Source organism: Octopus bimaculoides, chromosome 3 (assembly GCF_046866305.1).
Source record: "Octopus bimaculoides isolate indiv1 chromosome 3, ASM4686630v1, whole genome shotgun sequence".
Lineage (NCBI taxonomy): Eukaryota > Metazoa > Mollusca > Cephalopoda > Octopoda > Octopodidae > Octopus > Octopus bimaculoides.
In genome coordinates, this window is record NC_142930.1 from 50,354,402 (window position 1) to 50,376,870 (window position 22,469).

General features: G+C 38.0%; 1 protein-coding gene across 5 annotated transcripts in view; it reads right to left on the minus strand.

Moving 5' to 3' along the window:
* The window catches only part of LOC106868417 (tubulin monoglycylase TTLL3), a 99,622-nt gene that overhangs the window by 71,618 nt on the left and 5,535 nt on the right, over window positions 1–22,469 (minus strand). For 2 of the 5 annotated variants that reach the window (XR_016241029.1, XM_014913662.3), the window contains exons 1-3: window positions 16,953–17,111; window positions 16,312–16,428; window positions 1,331–1,483 (exon numbers count right to left, since the gene is read on the minus strand). Coding sequence is in view for 3 of the 5 variants with exons in the window: in XM_014913662.3 (XP_014769148.1) it covers window positions 1,331–1,483; window positions 16,312–16,428; window positions 16,953–16,974 (292 nt within the window). In the remaining 2 variants the exon portion in view is untranslated. Of the gene's footprint in view, window positions 1–1,330; window positions 1,484–16,311; window positions 16,429–16,952; window positions 17,112–22,469 lie in introns of those variants that run through there. The other 3 variants (XR_016241030.1, XM_052966487.2, XM_089348971.1) reach the window with 2 other exon arrangements.

Sequence of the window (22,469 nt, forward strand, 5' to 3'; positions counted from 1 at the left end):
GCAGGGCCTTCAAAGATGGTTGCTGCAAGATGATTATTATATTAGCCAGTCATTAATCTAATGAGATTGTGTAAGGCATTATCCCTGATGGCCAGTTAATACAAGAGTTATAGCAGGTGTGCATTAGACTGAAAGAAATTGCAAGGGGAAAGTTTCAAACTGAAGGACTAAGTTATGAAGGTGATAAAGTCATAAACTAATAGGTAATGAAAGTGGAGAGGATAAGATGCAACAACCACTGGTGTCCAGACATAGAATACAGATATGTCAATATGCTGGTTTCAAATTTTGGGACAAAACTAGCAAGTCCAGGGGATGGGGGTAAATCAATTATATTGACCCCAGTGATCAAATAGTACTTATTTTATTGAACCCAAAAGGATGAAAGACAAAGTCGACCTTAGCAGCATTTGAACACAGAATGTAAAGATGGAGGAAATGACGCTAAGCATTTTGCCAGCATGCTCATGATTCTGCTTCTTTGCTGCCTTGACTTGCCATTTTTGAATAAGCTTGAAGGAAAGAGCAATTTCTTCAAAAGTATACTATTTTTTTCTTTTTAGCCTACTGAGATCTCGATATTTTTTCCAGAATTCTGTATGGTAATCTCTTTTATTCTTTTTATATAAGGCTAGAATGTTTCCATTATATTTTAGATTACCTGTATCTGTAGGTCCTGTCTCCAAAAAGATGAAACCTGAAGTAAGATCCATCTGGGAATAGAATGTAAAAAGGGATTGAAACTGGTTTCCTTGAACATTTCCTAACCCAGGAAGAATGTTGGTTTCATGACTTTGAGCCAGAGATAAACAGACAATCCATGCAGTGGAAACACTGCTTTTCATCTGCTCCAAAGCCAAGGTCATTTCATCTGCAGGGAAAGTGATGGCTTCAATTTTTGGGAGATGCAAAAGGCATTGTGCTTATTAACTATCTTTAAAAGGGCCACACCATCAACAAAGAGTCCTATGCCAACTCGGTGAAGCAGTTACATAAGGCTATCAAGACCAAATACCCAGGTAAAATGATGAAAAGGGTCTTGTTTCATCAGGACAATGCTCTAATACATGTCCTTCATTTGAAAGGAATTAGACAAAACACTACAGGATGGAATTCCTGAATATAATGCAATCATAATAGGTATAGGGAAATTTCTGGTGAATGAACTAACTGGAAACCATACATAACCAGAAAATATGTAATGATGCAGTATAGTGGTTTTGCCCAATGCCTACCAGAAATCATTCGAGTGACTTATGAAGTCTAATTATATTTGCAGTTGCTTGATAAGCTGGCAATAAGAGTAAATTCAATTGTCAAATATCATTACCATTCTTGTCTTTATCATTTTTGCTATTCTTTGGTTTTGGAACTTTTTTATGTGCATGTTCAATTGATCCTTTCAGTTTTATTTGATCCAGACTTGCTGGATGTTTCCACAGTTTGAAGGGAATTCGGGTATAGGATTTAATCATATTATATTCTGGAAAAAAATACAATAGAATAAAATTAGATAGTTTGTCAAAGAGCTTTATCATATAAAATGATTCTCAAGTCTATAATTTTAGGTATCTTAGCAATAGGTAATGTTTACATTAGAGAAAGATTCAGTGAACATCAATATAAAGCAATATGATTACAATGTCATCATAATCATTTAATGTCCAGTCTCCATGCTTGCATGGGTTGGGCAGTTTGACATGGAGCTGCTCAGACTCCAACTGTCTGTTGTGGCATAGTTTCTATGACTGGATGCCCTTCCTAATACCAACCACTTAACAGTGTGCTGGATACTTTTTACACATCACTGGCATGGTTGCTAGTTACATAGCGCTCGTATCATCATCATCATCATCATCATCATCGTTTAACGTCTGCTTTCTATGCTAGCATGGGTTGGACGATTTGACTGAGGACTGGTGAACCAGATGGCTACACCAGGCTCCAATCTGATTTGGCAGAGTTTCTACAGCTGGATGCCCTTCATAACGCCAACCACTCCAAGAGTGTAGTGGGTGCTTTTACGTGCCACTGACATGAAGGCCAGTCAGGAGGTACTGGCAACGGCCATGCTCGAAATGGTATATTTTATGTGCCACCTGCACAGGAGCCAGTCCAGCGCTACTGGCACAAGTGCCAGGAAGGCGACGTTGGTAACGGTCACGCTCAAATGGTGCTATTTACGTGCCACCGGCACGAAAGCCAGACAGCTGGTGCTCTGGCAACGATCATGCTCGGACGGTGCTCTTAGTGATTTACTGGTACAGGTGCCATCACAATTTCGCTTGGTATGGGTGTGTTAATGCAGCACCAGCACAGATGCTTTTTAAATGGCACCTGCTCCTAAAAGACAAACCTGTATGTGTGGAAGACAGCAATTCTACTTAGCTGACACATCTTATTAAGTACAGTAAATCACTACATCTCCTGGTCCCTTGTCACTTTCAAATATTATTAGTATGTAGTCACTATTTGCCACTGTAACCCCATTATATTGGTTTCAAATTTTGGCACTAGGCCAGCAATTTGGGGGAGGGGATAAGTCAATTACATCAATCCTAGTACAGTTCTATATTTAAGAGATGAGGAATTATGTACATTATTTACATTATTTACATTTGACAGATATTTGTCCTCATCTTGTTTGTTGTTAAAACGTTTCAGCTGATATACTCTCCAGCCTTCATCAGGTGTCTTGGGAAAATTTTGAATCTCGGTTCTCATTCCTAAGGTATTTATCGATATTATTATTATTATTCAAGTCACTGCTTGGAATCGAACTCGGAATCTTGGGGTTAAGAGCGTGGGCTACTAACCCCAAGATTCCGAGTTTGATTCCAAGCAGTGACCTGAACAACAACAACAACAGCAACAGCAGCAACAACAACAACAACATCGAAAATACCTTAGGAATGAGAACCTAGGTTCGAAATTTCCCCAAGACACCTGGTGAAGGCTGGAGGGTATATCAGCCGAAACGTTAGCAACAAACAAGATGAGGACAAATATCTGTCAAATATGAATAATGTATCAATCCTAGTACTGAACTGGTACTTATTTCATCAACCCCAAAAGAATGAAAGGCAAAGTCAACCTTGGCAGAATTTGAACTTAGAACACAAAGACAGACAATATACTGCTAAGCATTTTGCCCAACCTGCTAATCCTTTGTAATCTGGGTGATAATCCAGGGTAATTCAAGTTGTTTGTGTGTGTGTTAGTTTGATGCATGTATGTGTATAAATGTGGAGGTGCAATGGCCCAGTGGTTAGGGCAGTGGACTCGCGGTCATAGGATCGCAGTTTCAATTCCCAGACCGGGCGTTGTGAGTGTTTATTGAGCGAAAACACCTAAAGCTCCACGAGGCTCCGGCAGGGGATGGTGGCGAACCCTGCTGTACTCTTCCACCATAATTTTCTCTCACTCTTACTTCCTGTTTCTGTTGTGACAAGGTCAGCCTTGTCACACTGTGTCACGCTTAATATCCCCGAGAACAACGTTAAGGGTACACGTGTCTGTGGAGTGCTCAGCCACATGCATGTTAATTTCACGAGCAGGCTGTTCCGTTGATCGGATCAACTGGAACCCTCAACGTCGTAAGTGACGGAGTACCAACAACAACAACATGTGCATAAATGCATGCAAGTATTGTAACATTGGTTAATGAGAGTGGAGCATGTTGATGTGTATGTGTGAGTTTTTTGTTAATTGGGTAATATGAAAGTGTGCATAATGAAAGAACAGTGGTAGTTCTGGTAACAATAGAAAAGGGATGTGAGACCAGCAAGTGGATCCATTTTAGTGTCCATAAGAGATGGGTGTAGCAGTCACTGAATTTTGTAGCCTAAGTCAAGCAGTGTATGTTTTTGTAGCCATTGATCTTGGCTGCGTACAACCACTAACTAGCAGGCACACCATCTAAATATAGCCAAAGTTTGTCAAAGAAAAGGTGCCAAAGAAAAAAGATCATTGAGATTTCAATTTACTCTTCACCAAAAAATGCTTATTTAGAACAACTGGGATTATAATGTTAGTTAGAATCTTGGATTCAGTTGGTTTTACAAGGGTGGACTGAAAAGTTCATAAGCTGACTAAGAAAGAGTGATGCTAGAGCTGTGAAATCTTGCATGCATTAACTTCAACTCTTCTTAATAACTGCATCATTTCTTTCAGGGTAAACTGACATTTCACTGTTCAAAAAAGATTTCAAATGTAACTAGTAGTGATTTCTCGTGAAAAATGGACAAAATTTCACATCACAATGTTATCAAGTACCTGTAAAAAAAGGATTTAGCCCCCAATGATATTCATGCTGACATGGTTACTACATTAAGGGATAACACTCCAGCTTTATTAACTGTGCAAAAGTGGGCAGCTAAATTTAGAAGGGGAACAGAGAACCTTGAAGATGACCCAGGGTTTGAATGTCCTGCAATTGCCACTAATGAGGAAAATAGCGACCGTGTTCACCACATACTAATGGATGACAGGCGATTGATTATAAATCAAATAATCAATTCTATTAGCATATCTTGTAAGAGAGTAGAGAATATTCTGTATAATGAACTTGCAATCACGAAGGTTTCTACTTGGTGTGGGCCACGTCTTCTGACACCTGATCAAAAGCACACCAGGTTGATATCACAGGAAAATCTGACATTGTTTGAGGCAGATCTAGCTGGTTTCCTTAAACATTTTCTAACCCATAATGTGTGTTGAGTTCATCACTTTCAGCCAGAGACAAACAGACAATCCTTGCAGTGGAAACACTGCTCCTCACCTACTCCAAGGCCAAGGTATTTTCATCAGCAGGGAAGGTGTTGGCCTCAATTTTTTGGGATGCACAAGGCATTTTCATTATTGAGTATCTTCAAAAGGGCCACACCATCAATGGAGAGTACTATGCCAACTCACTAAGGTAGTTACAAAAGGCTATCAAGACCAAATGTCCAGGAAAACTGATGAAAAGAGTTTTGTTCCATCAGAACAGTGCTCCAGCTCACAAGTCCTTGCTTTCAATGGCTGCTGTGCATGAATGTGGCTTTGAACTAGTTGATCACCCTGACTATCATCTGATCCCCAACATGAAAAGACAATTAGCTAGGAACCAGTATATGTAAGTGAAGGGAAGAAAATATGTAAAAGGGTACCAATTAGTGTGCATGTGTGTGTGTGCATATGTAAAGAGTATTTGAATATGCGCTTATGTGTGTGTGCATGTGTCAAAGACAGATGATGGTAGGTGAATAAGAGTGGGTAAGGAGTAATTGTCAGTTGGTGTATGTGTGTGTGTGTGTAATGCTGTATGTGCTGGTCTATGTCTATGAGCTGGTGTATGGCCATGTGATGGAGTGTGCCAGTGTGCTGGTGCATGTATGTGTGTACACCAAAAAGACAAGATGGTAGGTAAAAATATGTGTGTATATGCATGCATAAGTGAAAGTTGTGAATGTGTAGGGGATAGATGATCAAAGGGAAGAGTATGTGAAAGCCTTGTTAATGTGTAGAAGTAAGTGCAGAAGTGGAGAGGAGTGAGGTGTAAGTAGTGGGTAGAAATGCAGGGTGAAAGGGAAAAGGGGAGTAGAGATCAGGAAGTGGAAGCTGGAAAAAAATAGAGGGATGAATTCATACAATAAAAAGGTATTTGTGTTTTCAGAAAGATGACCTCTTGTTCTCTCAGGAAGCAAGTGGCAGGAAATCTGATGCTGGAGGCCCAACCAAAGACTGAGAGATACTGAGAAGAGTGATCAGCTGATTAAAAGCATTGAAAGACAGACAATTCATTGCCAAGTTTTGAGTTAAGCAGGTTTGTAACCTAAGCAGCCTCTTCATCCACAGCTTTTCCTTCTCCAAACTCCAACCCACTCCTAGATTCTTCCCCTATGCTCATCCCTGCAGCCACACCTCCTCTTACATTTCCAACACCACTACCTTCATCAAATCCAATCATTGCACTTCCTACATCAAGGATTCTTCCCAATACACATCTATCAACCTCATATACACACTATGTCTCTTTTGCAATTTGTACTACATTAGATTGTTTATCAATTTCTTTGGATTTTCTTCTCTGATCGCATTGTTTAAGTGAGGGGGCAGCCACATCATTCTACCATTTTCTGTCATCATCTGGCTAATAGGTGCCTCTCATGAAGTTTACGTTCAGAAACATTCAGACCAAACTCATGATAGGATTACAATTATTGTTAGTGTGCTTTCACAGTACTCTAATAACCACTACACTTCTTTAAATGCCAAATAACAACAGTAAATCTGCTGGATAATTTTCCCTCCTCTTTTCTAAAAGCTATAGATTTTGATTCAACCTAGAACCTACACATCCTCTCTTATTAACACACAAAATACACATACTGTTCCTCTCTGAATAGCAAATTTTCTACCCTTAGGCAAATCATCACTGCTTTTCAGATTACACTTTATACTCAAACTTCACTCTGAAAGGTAGTGTCTGCACATCTTTTTTAAATCTTGCACCCAGTCACCTGGATATCATCAACAAAGGTTTCCAGTTACTCTTGCTCAGTCTCCACCTTCTACTTATCTAAATACATCTGTTTTCTCTACTACCCTCCAACTCTTTGACCATATCCCTTCCTGCATCAAGGATATTTTTCTCATTTTACTCCCCCATCAAATCATCATCCTCAGTGACTAACACTCACCACTCTTCTTGGCTCTCACACTTACACTGATGCTGCCAGTACAGAAACCGGACCTTTTGAAATCCTCAACTCTACACAAATTAGTTTTATCTCTTAGATTCATCCTTGGCTTACACAAAGACACTCTAAGCATCCTTGATCTTTTTCTCACTTCCAAAATTCATCACTATTTCTGCATCTATCAGTTGTTCAACTACTGGCTTATCTCAGTGATCCACCACACACCCATATACAATACATCCCCAACCCTATGACTCTTCAAATCAGCTGACTAGTTGGAATTATGCCCATTCTCTGTTATCTCTGCGGTATGTGATCCAACCTTCACCACCTGAAACTATCCTTTTAGGAATGTCTTTCCACATTTCACATACCACAACTCAAAGCTCCAAACCCTTCAAGTGGTTCACTCAGCTCTATGCAGCCAGTCCTTCCAATTTCTTATCAAAAATGGTCTTTACCAATTCTGTCAAATCCTTCTCTCCACTCCTCAAAATTATGGTTCTATAAACAGGGTTCTTGTAGAGAATCCAACCACATTTGCTGTCCACTTTGCACCTAACTCTCTCTCTCTCTCTCTCTCTCTCCACACAAACAATAAATTTCTTCCAAAATCCTTCTCTGTTCCATTAGATTCACCATGTGTCAAGTACTAGAGCATCTCTAGTCGTTTCAAACAACAAAGCCATTTGCACTTCCTATTACTCTCAAGCAATACACCTCAAAGATAACCACTGTTCTTTCCAAATTCTTTGTTCCAAATATATTTGTTCCCTTTTTGTCTCTCTCTCTCTCTCTCTAAACCTACCCTTATGTTTGAAAAGCATTCCAATATTTGGGGCAAAATAAGATAAAAGCCTCATCATCATATTTTACCACTAGAAATTGATATCATGTCAAGGGTTTGAGTAGATGAATATTTAATACAAAGATTAGAAATAGCAATAGGATTAATGCCACAAATATATTTATAACATTAGCAAGATTGTACAACATTAACTTAAATATAATTAGCATATGAATATAATTGTGTATATACATATACACCTCCACAACAGACAGTCACTTCAAAATACATACATCAATGTACAGATACAATATAAGCTACAGACTAACAGACATGCATGTTATCACACAAGCATTCATACATACATACACCAAAAATCTTGAGTCATATACTTAATCTCTTGATTGATTTAATGCCACCATCTGGTTGATGAAAGTATTCAGGCCAGTCTACAATCTAAGAATAACTTCCTCCCTTCCATCCACCAGTCTCAGACACCCTGAAAAGAGTCATGGGCTTGCATTTCTTTCTATGACTAAGCCATAATTTTGTTTTTAATACAATTAATAGAACAAATATTTAATTCAGTCAACAGCGAATGAAAAATGAGCTTCACTTTGCTGGATCTTTTCAACATCTCTACTTTGCTGGATATTTTCATTATCTCAGCAGCTATATCTGATGGTCTGGCAGCTTTCTATGAATTCATATTCTTAAAGGTCATTTTCAATGTCTATTTCAAAAGTTGGTCTCTCTTTTGGGTCTACTTGGAATAGATCCTCTTCTTCCTATATATTTTTTTATATTCAGCAACTTCTTGTAATAACATTTCAAGGACTTTTTCTTCTCGGCATCAATGAAACTAATTACACCACTGTCATTTCAAACACATTTTTCACTTTCAATATTTTGATTCACTTGGCACACTTTATTGCAGTCTAGAATACTTTATGCTTCTGATCTTCAGTACTAATTGATTCCATAGAGATGAAAAGCAAAGTGACCCTAATAATGATTAATTGTTCTGACATCAACCCAACAGAGACTGCACCTACTTCTACAATACAAACTTCCTATTTAAAGTGATCTACAGAGTGAGTGGAAAGTAACTAGGCATTAGAAATTGTTTATAGAATTTTTAGTATTACTGCAGTCATAATGAAAACATTTTTTAAACAGACAACACTAATGGGGAGTTCTTAGTCTTATTTCTTGTTTTCTAGATCACTGGTCGCTTAACTGTTCAGCTGCGAGCTAAGATAGCAGCACTTTATGAAGTGAGGAATCCTATTGTTTTGGTTCAGAGATGTGGTGTACATGGAAAAGGTAAGCATGCAACACTACGTCCGGAGATAATAAAAAGTTGTCATGCAAATTACATGATCACAGGCTCTGTGAACAATGCCAGAAGTGGCTGTCCAACCATATCCCAATCAATGGAGAACGTGGCAACAGTGCAGGAAACGTTTAGTCACAGCCCACAAAAATCAACACATCAAGCAGCTCGTGAAAGTGAACTAACAAGACACAAAATGTACAGTGTTGCATAAAGAATTGAATTTTTGTCTGTAGAAACCCCATTATGTGCAGGAGTTAAAACCTGAAGACTGTAACCACAGAAGTCCAAAATTCCAAGAAGCCCAGATCTCATTCCATGTGACTTTTACTTGTGGGGTTACACAAAAGAGGAGGCATACAAGACAAAACCTCACACACTGGAGGACTTGGAGACATGGATTCAGGAGGTTCTCAATGATATCCCAGACAACGTCCTTCAGAAAGTTATTCATTCCACCCCTACCAGTTTGAGGAAACTGGCTGATGCCACTGGTGCTTACATTGAAATATGAAGATTTACTGTCATTTTCCAATGTAATAAAGAACACGTGTCATTTATTTCAATAAATTTGTAAAAGGAAAATGGATTTTATTATCAGTTTTTAATACCTACTTACTTTTCACCCACCCTGTAAATTAAAACCTTCCACCACAATTTCACATTAATTTATGTTCCAAACACCAACTGAACCCTTTTGTAACCATATTATTGTTGAGATGCTCTGTGTTTCTTTCAATTAATTTTAAATATAACAAAAGAATTTCTAAGGTCATGAGCCAATATACTCACTCTTATTATTATAGTATAGATTACTGTGTCTAGTGGTAATACAAACTGATTATTTTTAATCTCTACTCAATCTCCCATCTGTGGTATGTGCATATTAGAGGCAAGGAAGATTTTTTGTATGTTCTTTCTTTTAACTGTGTCCAGCAGCTATCTCGAGTGTTTTGTTTTTCACATGATCCATGCCTTCAAGGCACTTTACACTCGGAACTCTCTCCGACACCTTGGGTAGGGCATTTGGGCGGCATCTTTAAAGCCCTAAGATGCTGCCCAAATGCCCTACACCTTCTAAGGCTTCTGGCAGTGAACCTAAGCACCAGAAAAAGGTTATGATGCTCCATGAGAAGGTACAACTGCTGGATATGCTCCGGGAAGGTAAAAGTTATGCTGCAGTAGGTAACTATTATGTCGTCAACAAAAGCACCATACGCTATATAAAGAAGAGTGAGGTGGCAGCTAGGACTACCATAGCAATAAGTTTCAATGAACATGCTAAACTTCATCAGGATGGAATCTACCTTGGCATTGTGGATCAGTGACTGCAAGAAGAAAAACATTCCTTTGAGCAGTAACATGATCCACAAGAAAGTGCGGAAATTATACCAGCAGTTTGACAGAGGAGACGGAGCAGAAGGCACTGAAGAACTACAACCAAGACAATTGACAGCACCCAAGCACAAAGATTTTCAAACCAGCAAGGGATGGCTTGACTGTTTCCAGAAACGGTTTAAAATAAAGTGTTTCCCTGCATGGAAAGACAACATCTGGCAACAAAGAAGCCACCAAGAAGTACCTCAAGACCTTCAGGCAGATCATTGAGGACAAGGGATACAAGCCAGAACAGGTCTTCAGTATGGATGAGACTGGCTTCTTCTGGAAGAAGATGCTTTCCAGAATGTACATCATGAAGGACGAAGCCAGAACCCCAGGATTTAAGGCCCAGAAGGACAAAGTGACGCTAATTATGTGTGGCAATGCTGCTGACTTCATGATGAAACCAGGACTTATCTACAAGTCCACGAACCCAATGACCTTCAAAAATAAGACTAAAAACTTTCTGCCTATCCACTGGATGCACAACCCCAAGACCTGGATTAAAAAAGTCTAATTTTGAACTGGTTCCATCAATGCTTCATCTCTCAAGCCAAGGAATATCTCCAAAATGTATGCATGGAATTCAAGGTGTTACTTGTGATGGATAATGCTGGAGGTCACTCTTTGGATTTGAATCATGAGGGTATCCAAGTCGAGTTCCTCCCTGCCAACACCGCCTCCCTCAACCAGCTTATAGATCAAGGCATGATCATTGCCTTCAAGGCACTTTACACTCGGAACTTTCTCCGCCACCATGTGGACGCAATGGATTCAGACAAGAATTTCAAGTAAAGGTGTACTGGCCTAACTTCACGATCACAACATGCCTGTCAGTCATCCACGCTGCTCTTAAAGACATAAAAAAAAAACTTACATCGCATTCTGGAAGAAGGTATGGCCAGAGTGTGTCCAAGACTATGAGGGCTTCTCACCTGAAGATATTCAGTACAAGGCTGCCAACAATGCAGTGGTGAAGGTTTTGACACCATCAGGTGAGATGAGGTCAACAACCTCATCGATGCCCATTCTGAAAACCTGACAGATGAAGATTTGCTGGAATTAACGAAGTCTGCCAACGAAGAAGGAGAGGAAGTGCCAGATCCAGAGGAGGATGAGGTGAGCCTGGCAATCGAACGTCTGTCCAACCTTTTAAGGACAGCAAAGGAATTGCAAGGGAAGGTGAAAGCATGGAATCCCTATATCTCCATTTTAAAAGTGCCATCAATGCTGCCATACAGACATATAAAACTCTCCTCACCACCATGAAGAAACGACAGCAACTTCTCATCACAATGTTCCTCAAGCCCACCAAGATACGGCACGAAGATACGGCATCCCCTAAAACACTTGAAGAGGCATCACCTGAAGAAGTTTAAATCTTCTCTGCTGTGCAGCAGTCATTACCTTCATTATTTTCATCATCATCATCTTAAATCAATATCATTCATTATTGGTAAGTAACTGTGCATTTTACTTTATTTTCTATTAAATTATTATTAAATATTATATAAACACATATATTTTATATATACATACATATATCATCATCATCGTTTAACGTCCGCTTTCCATGCTAGCATGGGTTGGACGATTTGACTGAGGACTGGTGAAACCGGATGGCAACACCAGGCTCCAGTCTAATTTGGCAGAGTTTCTAAAGCTGGATGCCCTTCCTAACGCCAACCACTCAGAGAGTATATATGTATATATAAATATATATATATGTACATATATATATATATATATGTATATATATGTATATATATATATATATATATATATATATATATATATATATATATATATTACATTATATTTTGACATTTATAGGCATTTTTATGGACCACGTCCAATATTTGCGGTTTTTCACTATTTGTGGGTGCTCTAGGAACGTAAATTCCGTGAATACTGGGGTACTACTGTATACATGTATATAGAGACAAAGACTGCACATATTCAGAAAAAGAACATTCATGTGTAAATATATATCTATATGTTCACACATGAATATTCATTATCTGGATATTTCCAGTCTTTGTATTCTCTTTATTTACATGTATATCATCCTCTTCCTCATCATTGTCAACGTTTAACGTCAATCTTCCATGCATGCAAGGATAGGATAGTTGACAGGAGCTGGCCAGATAGAAAAACTACCCTAGTCTACTGTGTCTGTTTTGGCAGGTATTTTACGACTGGATGCCCTTCCTAACACCAACCACTCCATAGAGTGGACTCAGTGCTTTTTACGTGGTACTAGCACAGGTGAGGTTAGTTTTGGCATGATTTTTACAACTGGATGCCCTTCCAAATGCCAACCATGTTAGAGTGTGGACTGGATGCTTTTAACATGGCACCAGAACTGGCAGTTTCATTTCCTTATTTGCATCATTATCTTCATATCTGCTCACTTGGATTCCTCTTCTAGTCACTCTTTACCCGGCAGACTTAGTCCTCGGTAAAGATTTCAGAGTTTAAGTTCAAATCACTTGAGTGCTACTAATTGTTTTCTATATTGAACATCTCTGGATCTCCATTTTTCATTTCATATCAGCTACCTCTGATGAGTGCAGGATTACATAATCAGATTGTTACCTAATGCTCCGCTGAATACCTTGTGCAAAATAGATTGGTAAGATCAGCCATAATAGAAATATAATACTGTACACTTCAGATAATATATATATATAAATCATCATCATCATCGTTTAATGTCCACTTTCCATGTTAGCATGGGTTGGACGGTTCATGTCTGGATGTCCTTCCTAATGCCAACCACTTAACAGTGTGCTGGGTGCTTTTTATGTGTTACAAGAATGGGTGCATTTATGGAGCACTGGTACAGGTGCTTCTTAAGTGGCACTGGCACCTGAAAGGACAAGCCAGTATGTGTGGAAGAAGATTTTACTTAGCTTGATATGTCTTATCAAATGCAACAAACCACTACATCTCCCGATCCCTTGTCATTTACTCAGTGAGGCTCAGCATCCAAAGATCTTTTCTCACCATTTCATCCCATGCCTTCCTGGGTCTACCCCTTCCACAGGTACTCTCCACAATTAGAGCATGGCACTTCTTCGTGCAGCTGTCCTCACCCATATATACATGTGTGTGTGTGTGTGTGTGTGTGTGTGTGTGTGTGTGTGTGTGTGTGTGTGCGTGCGTGCGTGCGTGCGTGCGTGCGTGCGTGCGTGCGTGTGTGTGTGTGTGTGTGTGTGTGTGTGTGTGTGAAAAGGTTGAATTACATTTGTCTTTCAATTTGGAGGTTTCCAAACAAAGATTTCTAATATAGATTCTTCATATTTTGCTGGTAGCTTACTGGCGTAAGATTGTGAATATGAAAATAATACTTGTATATGGTGTGTTGTGAATTTATGGAAAGAAATCCCATAAAACTCAACAATTTTGATAAAAATGGAGAAGAGATGTTAAAATATATAAGAGAATTTTAATTCATGCAGACGATCGCTTCGTACAGTGATATAAAAATCATGCAAATTCATGGTTGAAAAGAATTAATTAAATTAATTAGATTAAATTAAATTAATTATATATCACTGTACTCTTCAGTGCAAGAAGTATAAACAAAATTTTTACAGAGGACTTGTGAAAGGAAATAGCAGAATGGGATCTAGGAGATTCATATTTATCCATATCTTTCTTCTCATAAGGATAAATATGAATCTCTTAGATCCTATTCTGCTTTTTCCTTTCTCAAGTCCTTTGTAAAAATTTCGTTTATACTTCTTGTTTATATACACACACATATATACACACACACACACATATATATATATATATATATATATATATATATATATATATATATATATATACACACACACACACACACACACACATATTTTTTCTTTCAGCATAAAATATATTTCACTTCAGATCAGTCCTCATTGATCAGATGCTAAAATGAAAGGCTTTCCAATCCTATCTGTTAAGAATCCATGAACACATTCAGTCTATCCTTGAATGGTGTGAGTTTACGGATATTTGACTGTTGTTTCTAGTAGGATAGGTCGAGCAACTACATAGAAGCTCTCTCAGTGGCTCATATTGCACTGTTAGAAAACTGTGGTAGAAGACAGGATCAGGGTGTTGTGCAATGTGAATGAACCAGGAAAGGTGGAATTCTGGTTTAAGTACCTTTATATTTTTTGGAATTTTCAGATAATTTTTGCGAATTTTTGTTCTACACACAGAAATTCATTCGATTAGGGGGAAAAAAATTGCGTGTGATGATTGAAGGGTGATTTAGCGGCTCTTTTAGTACATCTCACGATCATCTGATACCTTCTTCACTTCTTTGTAACTCTGACATATATTGATGTTTTTCAATATTTGTGCCCCCGTAAACTCATTTAATGGTCCATCGCAGGGATTTAAGTAAAAAAATTCGGACTGTTCGTATTTTAAACTGATTAAAACAAAAAAAAAATTCGTAAAAGAGCGGACATTTTAGGATTTGTGGAGGTGGGGGAAGTTAAAGAAAAAATTTTTTTTTAATATTTTTTAGTATGAATTCCTGTTGTAGAAAAAAAATCGCAAAAAATTCTGAAAATTCAAAACAAATCTAAAAGCTATGAAGGGTTATAAGGGGTACTTAAAACCAGAATTCCATCCCAGAAAATAGACTGGCTGTAAAGTAACTTATTCAAACACAAAGTTGATTGATAGAACACATTTTCCAAAATTATATTACTTTTTAATAATTTTCTTTTAGTGATCCAAGAGTCGAAAATTTCCAGTGAATATTACAAAGTGTTTTTCATTTCAATCTATTTTTTTAATTGTTTCACTCACTGGTCTGCAGCCATGCTGGAACACCACTTTAAAGAGTTTAGTCGAACAAATCGACTCCCTATTCTTATCTCTTATTAAGTCTGGTAATTATTCTACCGGTCTGTTTTGCCGAAAAGCTAAGTTACGGAGACGTAAATAAACCAGCATCGGTTGTTAAGCAGTGGAGGGGGAGTGCGCGCGCGAGCACACACACACACACACACACACATACATGACGGGCTTCTATATAGTTTCCGTCTAACAAATTCATTCACAGGGCACTGATCGGCCCGGGACTATAGTTGATGACACTGAAGATGCCGCGCAATGTAACTAAACCAGAAACCATGTGGTTGCAAAGCGAGCTTTTTAAAATTGATTCAAACATGGAACACCGTAAATAACAATATTTTAAGTGAACTAAGGAAATTACACCACAATCACTCGGCCCGCTAGAATTAACAACCAAATCTACCTGGTACTACTAAAGCAGCGCGGACCCGAACGCGCAGTCGCGCGTCCGCGCTAACTAGTCTTGAGTCGTCTATCCTAACCCTAACCCTATCCCTAACCCGCGTGTGCAAATGAATACGTGTTTAGGGTTAGGGTTAGGGTTAGGATCGACCACTCACGACTAGCTAGCGCGGACGCGCGACTGCGCGTTCGGATCAGCGCTGATTTAGTAGTACCATCTACCTCGAGTTTCACCCTTAAAAAAGTCGGAGAACATTGTATAGTGTAATCCTTGACATACTACGTTTGGCATACTTCATAGGAATGACTATTTTTTATCATAGGTCACTCCGATCAAGTGGATAACCTGGGGTTAATCAATTAGTAACATATTTTGTTCATTTTAGAAACAAAACTAAAAGTCTATGTTGTCGGCACTCCGTCGCTTACGACGTCGAGGGTTCCAGTTGATCCGATCAACGGAACAGCCTGCTCGTCAAATTAACGTGCAAGTGGCTGAGCACTCCACAGACACGTGTACCCTTAACGTAGTTCTCCCGGATATTCAGCGTGACACAGTGTGACAAGGCTGACCCTTGGAATTACAGGCACAACAGAAACAGGAAGTAAGAGTGAGAGAAAATTATGGTGGAAGAGTACAGCAGGGTTTACCACCATCCCCTGCCGGAGCCTCGTGGAGCTTTAGGTGCTTTCGCTCAATAAACACTCACAACGCCTGGTCTGGGAATCGAAACCACGATTCTATGACCGCGAGTCCGCTGCCCTAACTACTGGGCCATTGCGCCTCCACAAAAGTCTACGAACAGACTCTTATATTAACAATGTTATTTTAAAGAAGGTTTAAGAGCCTTTACCAGAATCTAAATTATACGATTGTTGCGAAGCATTCTGTTCAGTACCAACAGTTGATAATCCTTCCGAACATCCAGTTTGTAAAGTTTTCTGACCAGTTTGATGTGACATGGTTTCACCTATAAAAAAAGAAAAATAAGAAATGGTTTTGAGCATTCAGTTTCAACTTTTAAATTCAAAATAATGTTGAAACTTCCAAACCAGCTTAGGCACGGCGACATTAAACACTTTCTTAAAGATCATTAGTGATATTGGTGAACTCAAACTGTTGTAACAGAGAATCTAAACCAAACCATTTATTCGGTTCGCCGATAGTTAAACATTACTCTTCACATAATTGTATAGTATTGGTGCTTAGGTCCAAGGCTTGAACCTAAGTTCAAAAGCCTTCCAGCTACGACCATCCCGTCTTTTTAAAACTGGAGGGTCTGATTTGAGAGTGACTTGCTCAAGTCGAGCGAGACCATCTACGTAGAGAGTACCCCTTTATCAGCTCGTATTCATCGTTATTAAAAATATTTTCATGGATAAATTCTTTCCTTTAAGGTAACCATCGTCTTAGATACATATCCGCTGAAAAAAAATAATCCTGTGCTTTTATCTTTGTTTTGCACTATTTTATCAGAGAGAAAAACTTATTTACCGTTTAACTTAGTCATGTCCATACATTAATTCCTATTTTTGAAACTGAAAATCATCTCCCGCAAAAACGTCTTAGAAATGTTCTCCGTAAATACAGCGTTTCCATTTGAAATAAACTATGTTCCTACTGGCGATGATGTTGGTAACCTCGGTTTCTCAGCTTCCTTTAGGTTTATATTTTTTTCCTCGATATCCTTAGGATATGCCATCCAGAAGTCCGTAATTTTATTTTATATGGAAGTTTTGATATTGTTTTGTTGAGCGGTCGGTGAAAAAATTTTGCGGCTGGGTTGCAAACGTCTTATTTGGTTTACGGCGAATTCTTGTTTTTTTTTTTCTTTATCTTTTCTTCAAGTGTGTGTGTGTGCGCGAGAGCGATTTACGAAATTATAACTTGAAAGAATGATTAAAAGTAAAGTACTCGGGAACGCCTGCTGCAGAAAAACTTATGAGTAAAATGAACGGTCGCACACTTGATGTAGTCAGCCAAACTTTCCACAAAAATTTTTTATTAAATATGGACAGCAGCTTAGAATGAGTATAATCTTTAACAGTATGGTGATAATTCTGGATATGTTCAGTGACGGAAATGAGTTTTATGAATTAGGTATACCCTTTGATACGTAAAGCTTAAATTGAGAAAGAGAGAAGAGTTAACCGCAATAAGCCTCCCGCCACAATATGCTGAAAACAGGGTAACACCGTCCTCCTGCGTACGCCTTTCCTTAATTTCTATCACAGCACGTTTCGACTTAATGGACCGCATCAGCAAAGTGTAGCCGTTTTTAATTTTATTTTTTCCATATTCTTAATCTCCGTATTTTTCCACGTAGATTGAAACAAAAACAACTTTAATAAAGGGATCTCTTCCTTTTGGCCGGCACATAGAAAAAATAATTTTTTGTAACTAAATACTTTCAAATTTCGTATATGGTAGAATGTGTCATTTAAAACATTTACTCTTGGCGTTTTTAAGAAAATTCTTTATTTTCGAAGTTATTTCGTGTTAAAGTTGTATTTCGGTAATTTCAACCAATCAATGACGTCTATTGAGGTGAAAACAATTACTGCTGTGGTTTGTCAACAAGACGTTCTGGCGGTTGGGAAGCAAACTTCTCAACCACACAGTCATTCTTGTACCTAATGTGTGTGTGTTTACATTTGCTGTTAGATCGAGTATTGTGTCCCACTATGACTCAAAGTTAGCAGTTCATCAAGCAGAGATCTATAAAATAAATGCCAGATTGAAATACATACTGAGGTCAGTATGATCAATTAAACTTTTGAATATGATATCTCACCACGGTGACAGTCAAAAGACTAAACCTAGTAAAATAATGTTTAAAGACTTAATGGCTTAAAATTTAAAGTAATGGATTACTAACCACAAGATAATGAGTTCAAAATTTTGTATTGGACTTCCACTCTATTTTATAACTATAAGTACATCTTGTACTTGACTTCCAACAATTAACAATTGTAATTTGAAGTTGAATGGTTAGCAGTAAGAAAGATTTCCAGATTTCTTTAAAAATCATTGTGCAAAACCTTCTGAAAAAAAGTACTTTTTTCACAACAGCAAAATACACACACACACACACACACACACACACACACACACACAGGTGTCTCTGTGGTAACTTGAGCTACAACAAATAGCAGCCAAATCTCTCTTAAAACACACTCTTTCATCAAAAGAAAGACACAGATTTACAATATTTCAGGAAGAAAAAAAAGAAGACTGCAATGGGTCTGCTACATCAGAGGCAACTCTGGGCTAAACAAAACGCTGACAAACATACTTCACATTAAAAGATTATCTACTAAATAATCCTAATAAAACTGACAGTATATCTTCGAAGTTTCATTTCATTCCCTGGTAAAATTCCATGTATTTTAAACACTTTCTCATTATGCTCTGTCTAAGACATAAAGATTGTTTGGGCAGAGTTACCTCCCTTAGCTAAAGACCTTGAAATTGTGCAACCTAACCTCGTTTTTGAGGTTATTTTTGTAGTAAAAACGAATTGTCATGTAAAAAACATACTCAGAAGCTGAAAGATTACTGAATATATATATATAAAATCAAAAAAAGCAACACGAATTTTAAAGGTTATTGCAGTACGTACGTTTCATGCTACTCCATTTATTTAAGTAATGCGAGCATTACATTAAATGCAAAATGCAGAGCAATCCTCAGCTGCACAATGATATGGAAAATTTACTGAAAATTTCATTTCAGCAGAATGGACATATTTACTGTTGTGACAACATTTAAAATCTAAGTGGGAAAGAAGAATCCATAAAAACCATCTTGACATAGCCACTTAGATTTTAAATGTTGTCACAACAGTAAATATGTCCATTCTGCTGAAATGAAATTTTCAGTAAATTTTCTATATCCTTATGCAGCTGAGGATTGCTCTGCATTTTGCATTTAATGTAATGCTCGCATTACTTAAATAAATGGAGTAGCATGAAACGTGTGTACTGCAATAACCTTTAAAATCCGTGCTGCTTTTTTTGATTTTTGATCACCTTGTTTTTTGGAATTGTTTGGATAATACCATACTATATTCTGGTGCCTAAACATAAGTACCGCATTCAATTTTGAATCTAAATTATATATATATATATATATATATATATATAGAGAGAGAGAGAGAGAGAGAGAGAGAGAGAGAAAATCAATTCAAATAAACGAATAAAAAAATGAAAAGGATGAACATATGTATTTAGGCAAATCAGTGACGAACAGTGAATTTTAGAACAAAAGCAAAAACAACAAAAATCAAATGGATGTACACAGTGAACATATTAGTTTGACAGTGAAAGTTTTAGATGAAAGATTAATATATGTATGAACACACATCTGAGTGGTAATTTGTGTGTCTGTGTGTAAGTTAATGGATAAAGTCACTTACATGGTAATTGAACAGAATTTCATGGACATGTATCTGGGTATCTATGAAAATCTGGGTAATGTTCTTCGAAGTCATTAACTGCTAACTTACAAATATGTCCTAAATGACACATTGTATGCTGTTTTCTGTTTTTATATTTGTACTCTAGTGTGTGTGTGTATGCATGTATGTGTGTTTGAAAGCCTTGTAATAGGTGCAGGTGTGGTTGTGTGCTTAAGAAGCTTGTTTCCCAACCACATAGGTTCAGTCCCACTGCATGGCACCTTGAGCAAGTGTCTTATACTATAGCCCCAGGCCAACCAAAGCCTTGTGAGTGAATTTGGTAGATGAAAACTGAAAGAAGCCATCGTATATATATATATATATATACACACAGGGAGAATTCAATATATATACACAAAGTATGGAGATTTAGTTCACAGGTGATCTAAACGATTAGGTACGAGAGGTAAGTGCTGTAACAGATTACTAGGGCTCCAAGGTTAAAGCTGAGACAGTAGTTATGGAGCTGTTGGAGATTTCCAGTGCAGCAGATATATACTTGTTAAAGACTTTGAACTTTTCCCAATAACATTGTATACGACTTGAGATGTTTGCCTTGCCTTAATGTCTGTTGTCCTCTTTAACAAGTCTGACACCTGCTCACCGTTAGACACAACTTTCCACAGCTCATCTCTTTAACTGAGCTGCTGTCTTGGATTAAACACAGACCGAGAAAGGGCGCTTGGAACCTCGAGTGCCATCAAGTTCTCACCGCCCTCCACCAAGGAGGCAATGCAATCGGTAGTAGTTCCACTCTAACCTTCTATAGAGGGTTAGGGCAGGAAAAGTAACAACGATGTTCTCGGGGAAACTCTAGACTTCAATGATAATCAGCTTAACTGTCTGTTTGGAAGAACTTTTGAGCCGGGGCCCATGGATAACTTCCAAAGGTCCCTCGCCGGGCAGTGCTACACACGGAAGTGCCATCAGCCAGGCCTGCCCGAGGTGCACTCAGGACAATGAAATTATTCTGCATGCACTCGTCCAATGCCCGAGTATCACTGACCTGTGGGTTTATGTCAAACAACTACTGGCGCATGTATGATGGATCCGGCTATCAGCTGAATCCATAGTGAAGATTTGCCCCACCAACCTCCTTTAACCAGGAGGGCAAGGCAATTTTCCTTTGTTTGGTGGCTATAGCAAAAGAGGTGGTATGGTGGACCCATTTGAAAAGCTAAGGTCAGACACTTTCCTCTTTGACCAAGGCCTCATCAACTTTGGCCTCATCCACTTGAAAAGGAAGGTGAAAGTAGAGAGGGAAGTGCTGTCTCATAGCAAATTTATTGAAAGGTGGGTGAATGTTGGTAAAATGGCCAATATGATGAACGGACCAATTCTGAAGTTACACCTGTAAAAAAAAGGTAATATAAAAGGAGAAGGGGCTCTCTCTCCCCCATTTGACCAGGCTCCCATGGCTTTTTTGGGTTTTTCAACGAGTAACCTTTCAAAGCGCCTCCCCCTATTGGGAGTTTTACTTGTTATACTTTTTGCTGTTTTTAATGTTTACATGGACCTTTCTTTTTCGCAAAACCCTTTGTACTTTTCGTCCTGTGTTTGTCCTTACATGTTTTTGATTTATGTTAGGCCTTGTGGCCAATTAAACCAGAATTAACTATTATTGTTCTTGTTGTTGTTATTCATTTTGTTCCTCATGTACAAGTACACGTGTATTCCTCATTATTTTATTTATTTTATTCAACTGTAGAGAAATTGAAGCATTGAAGCATGTCTTTGACAACTCTGAAGCATATTGAACTTATTTTACAGACAAGAAAGTAAATTTCAAACACAGTATAGTTGTGAAAATAGCAGAGAAAGATTGGGTATTAACCCTTAAAAGAGTGTAAAAAAGTTACCAGCAGGCAGCTACAGGGGAGTCAAACACTGTACCCTTCAGATACAGGCAGAATGCTCTAACATAAAGCTAAATGGCCCCTGACAACAATTGTACTTATACATGTTCCTGTTAGTATGGGATGGATAGGTACTCATACTCTGAGACATTTCTTTTTGAAATCCACTGTTTCAAAGCCACTGTTTTCATATCTGTCATTTTAGCTTGGTTTTTAATGCTGCATGTCTTTCTTATTGAATTTTCTTGTGGCTCCAGCATTAGGGAAGCTGGTAAGTCCTAAGTGAATCAAGACTAAAGGAACCTTAATCATTATTCTATACCTTTTTACCATTTTGGTATGGTGTAAACATATGCTTTTTTTTCCATAATTTGAACCTGCTAGTTTCATGTTTCCAACTTTTGAGAAAGATAGGTAATATGAAATAATAAGTTGTTATTTGAGAAGCAACAACATCAAAATATATTAAAAAAAAACTATGAGCTTTCCTTCTTATATTGAGTGCATTTTCCTGTTGCTAGTAAACACAAACATTTACTTAAATGCTTGTTTGTGTATGTGTGTGTGTGTGTGTGTGTGTGCGTGCGTGTGTGTGTGAGAGAGAGAAAGTATGTGTATGAAAGAGAAAGAGAGAGAGAGTGAGTGTGCGTGTGTGTGTGTTTGTATCTGTGGGTCTATATGTATTTCATGGGTTTT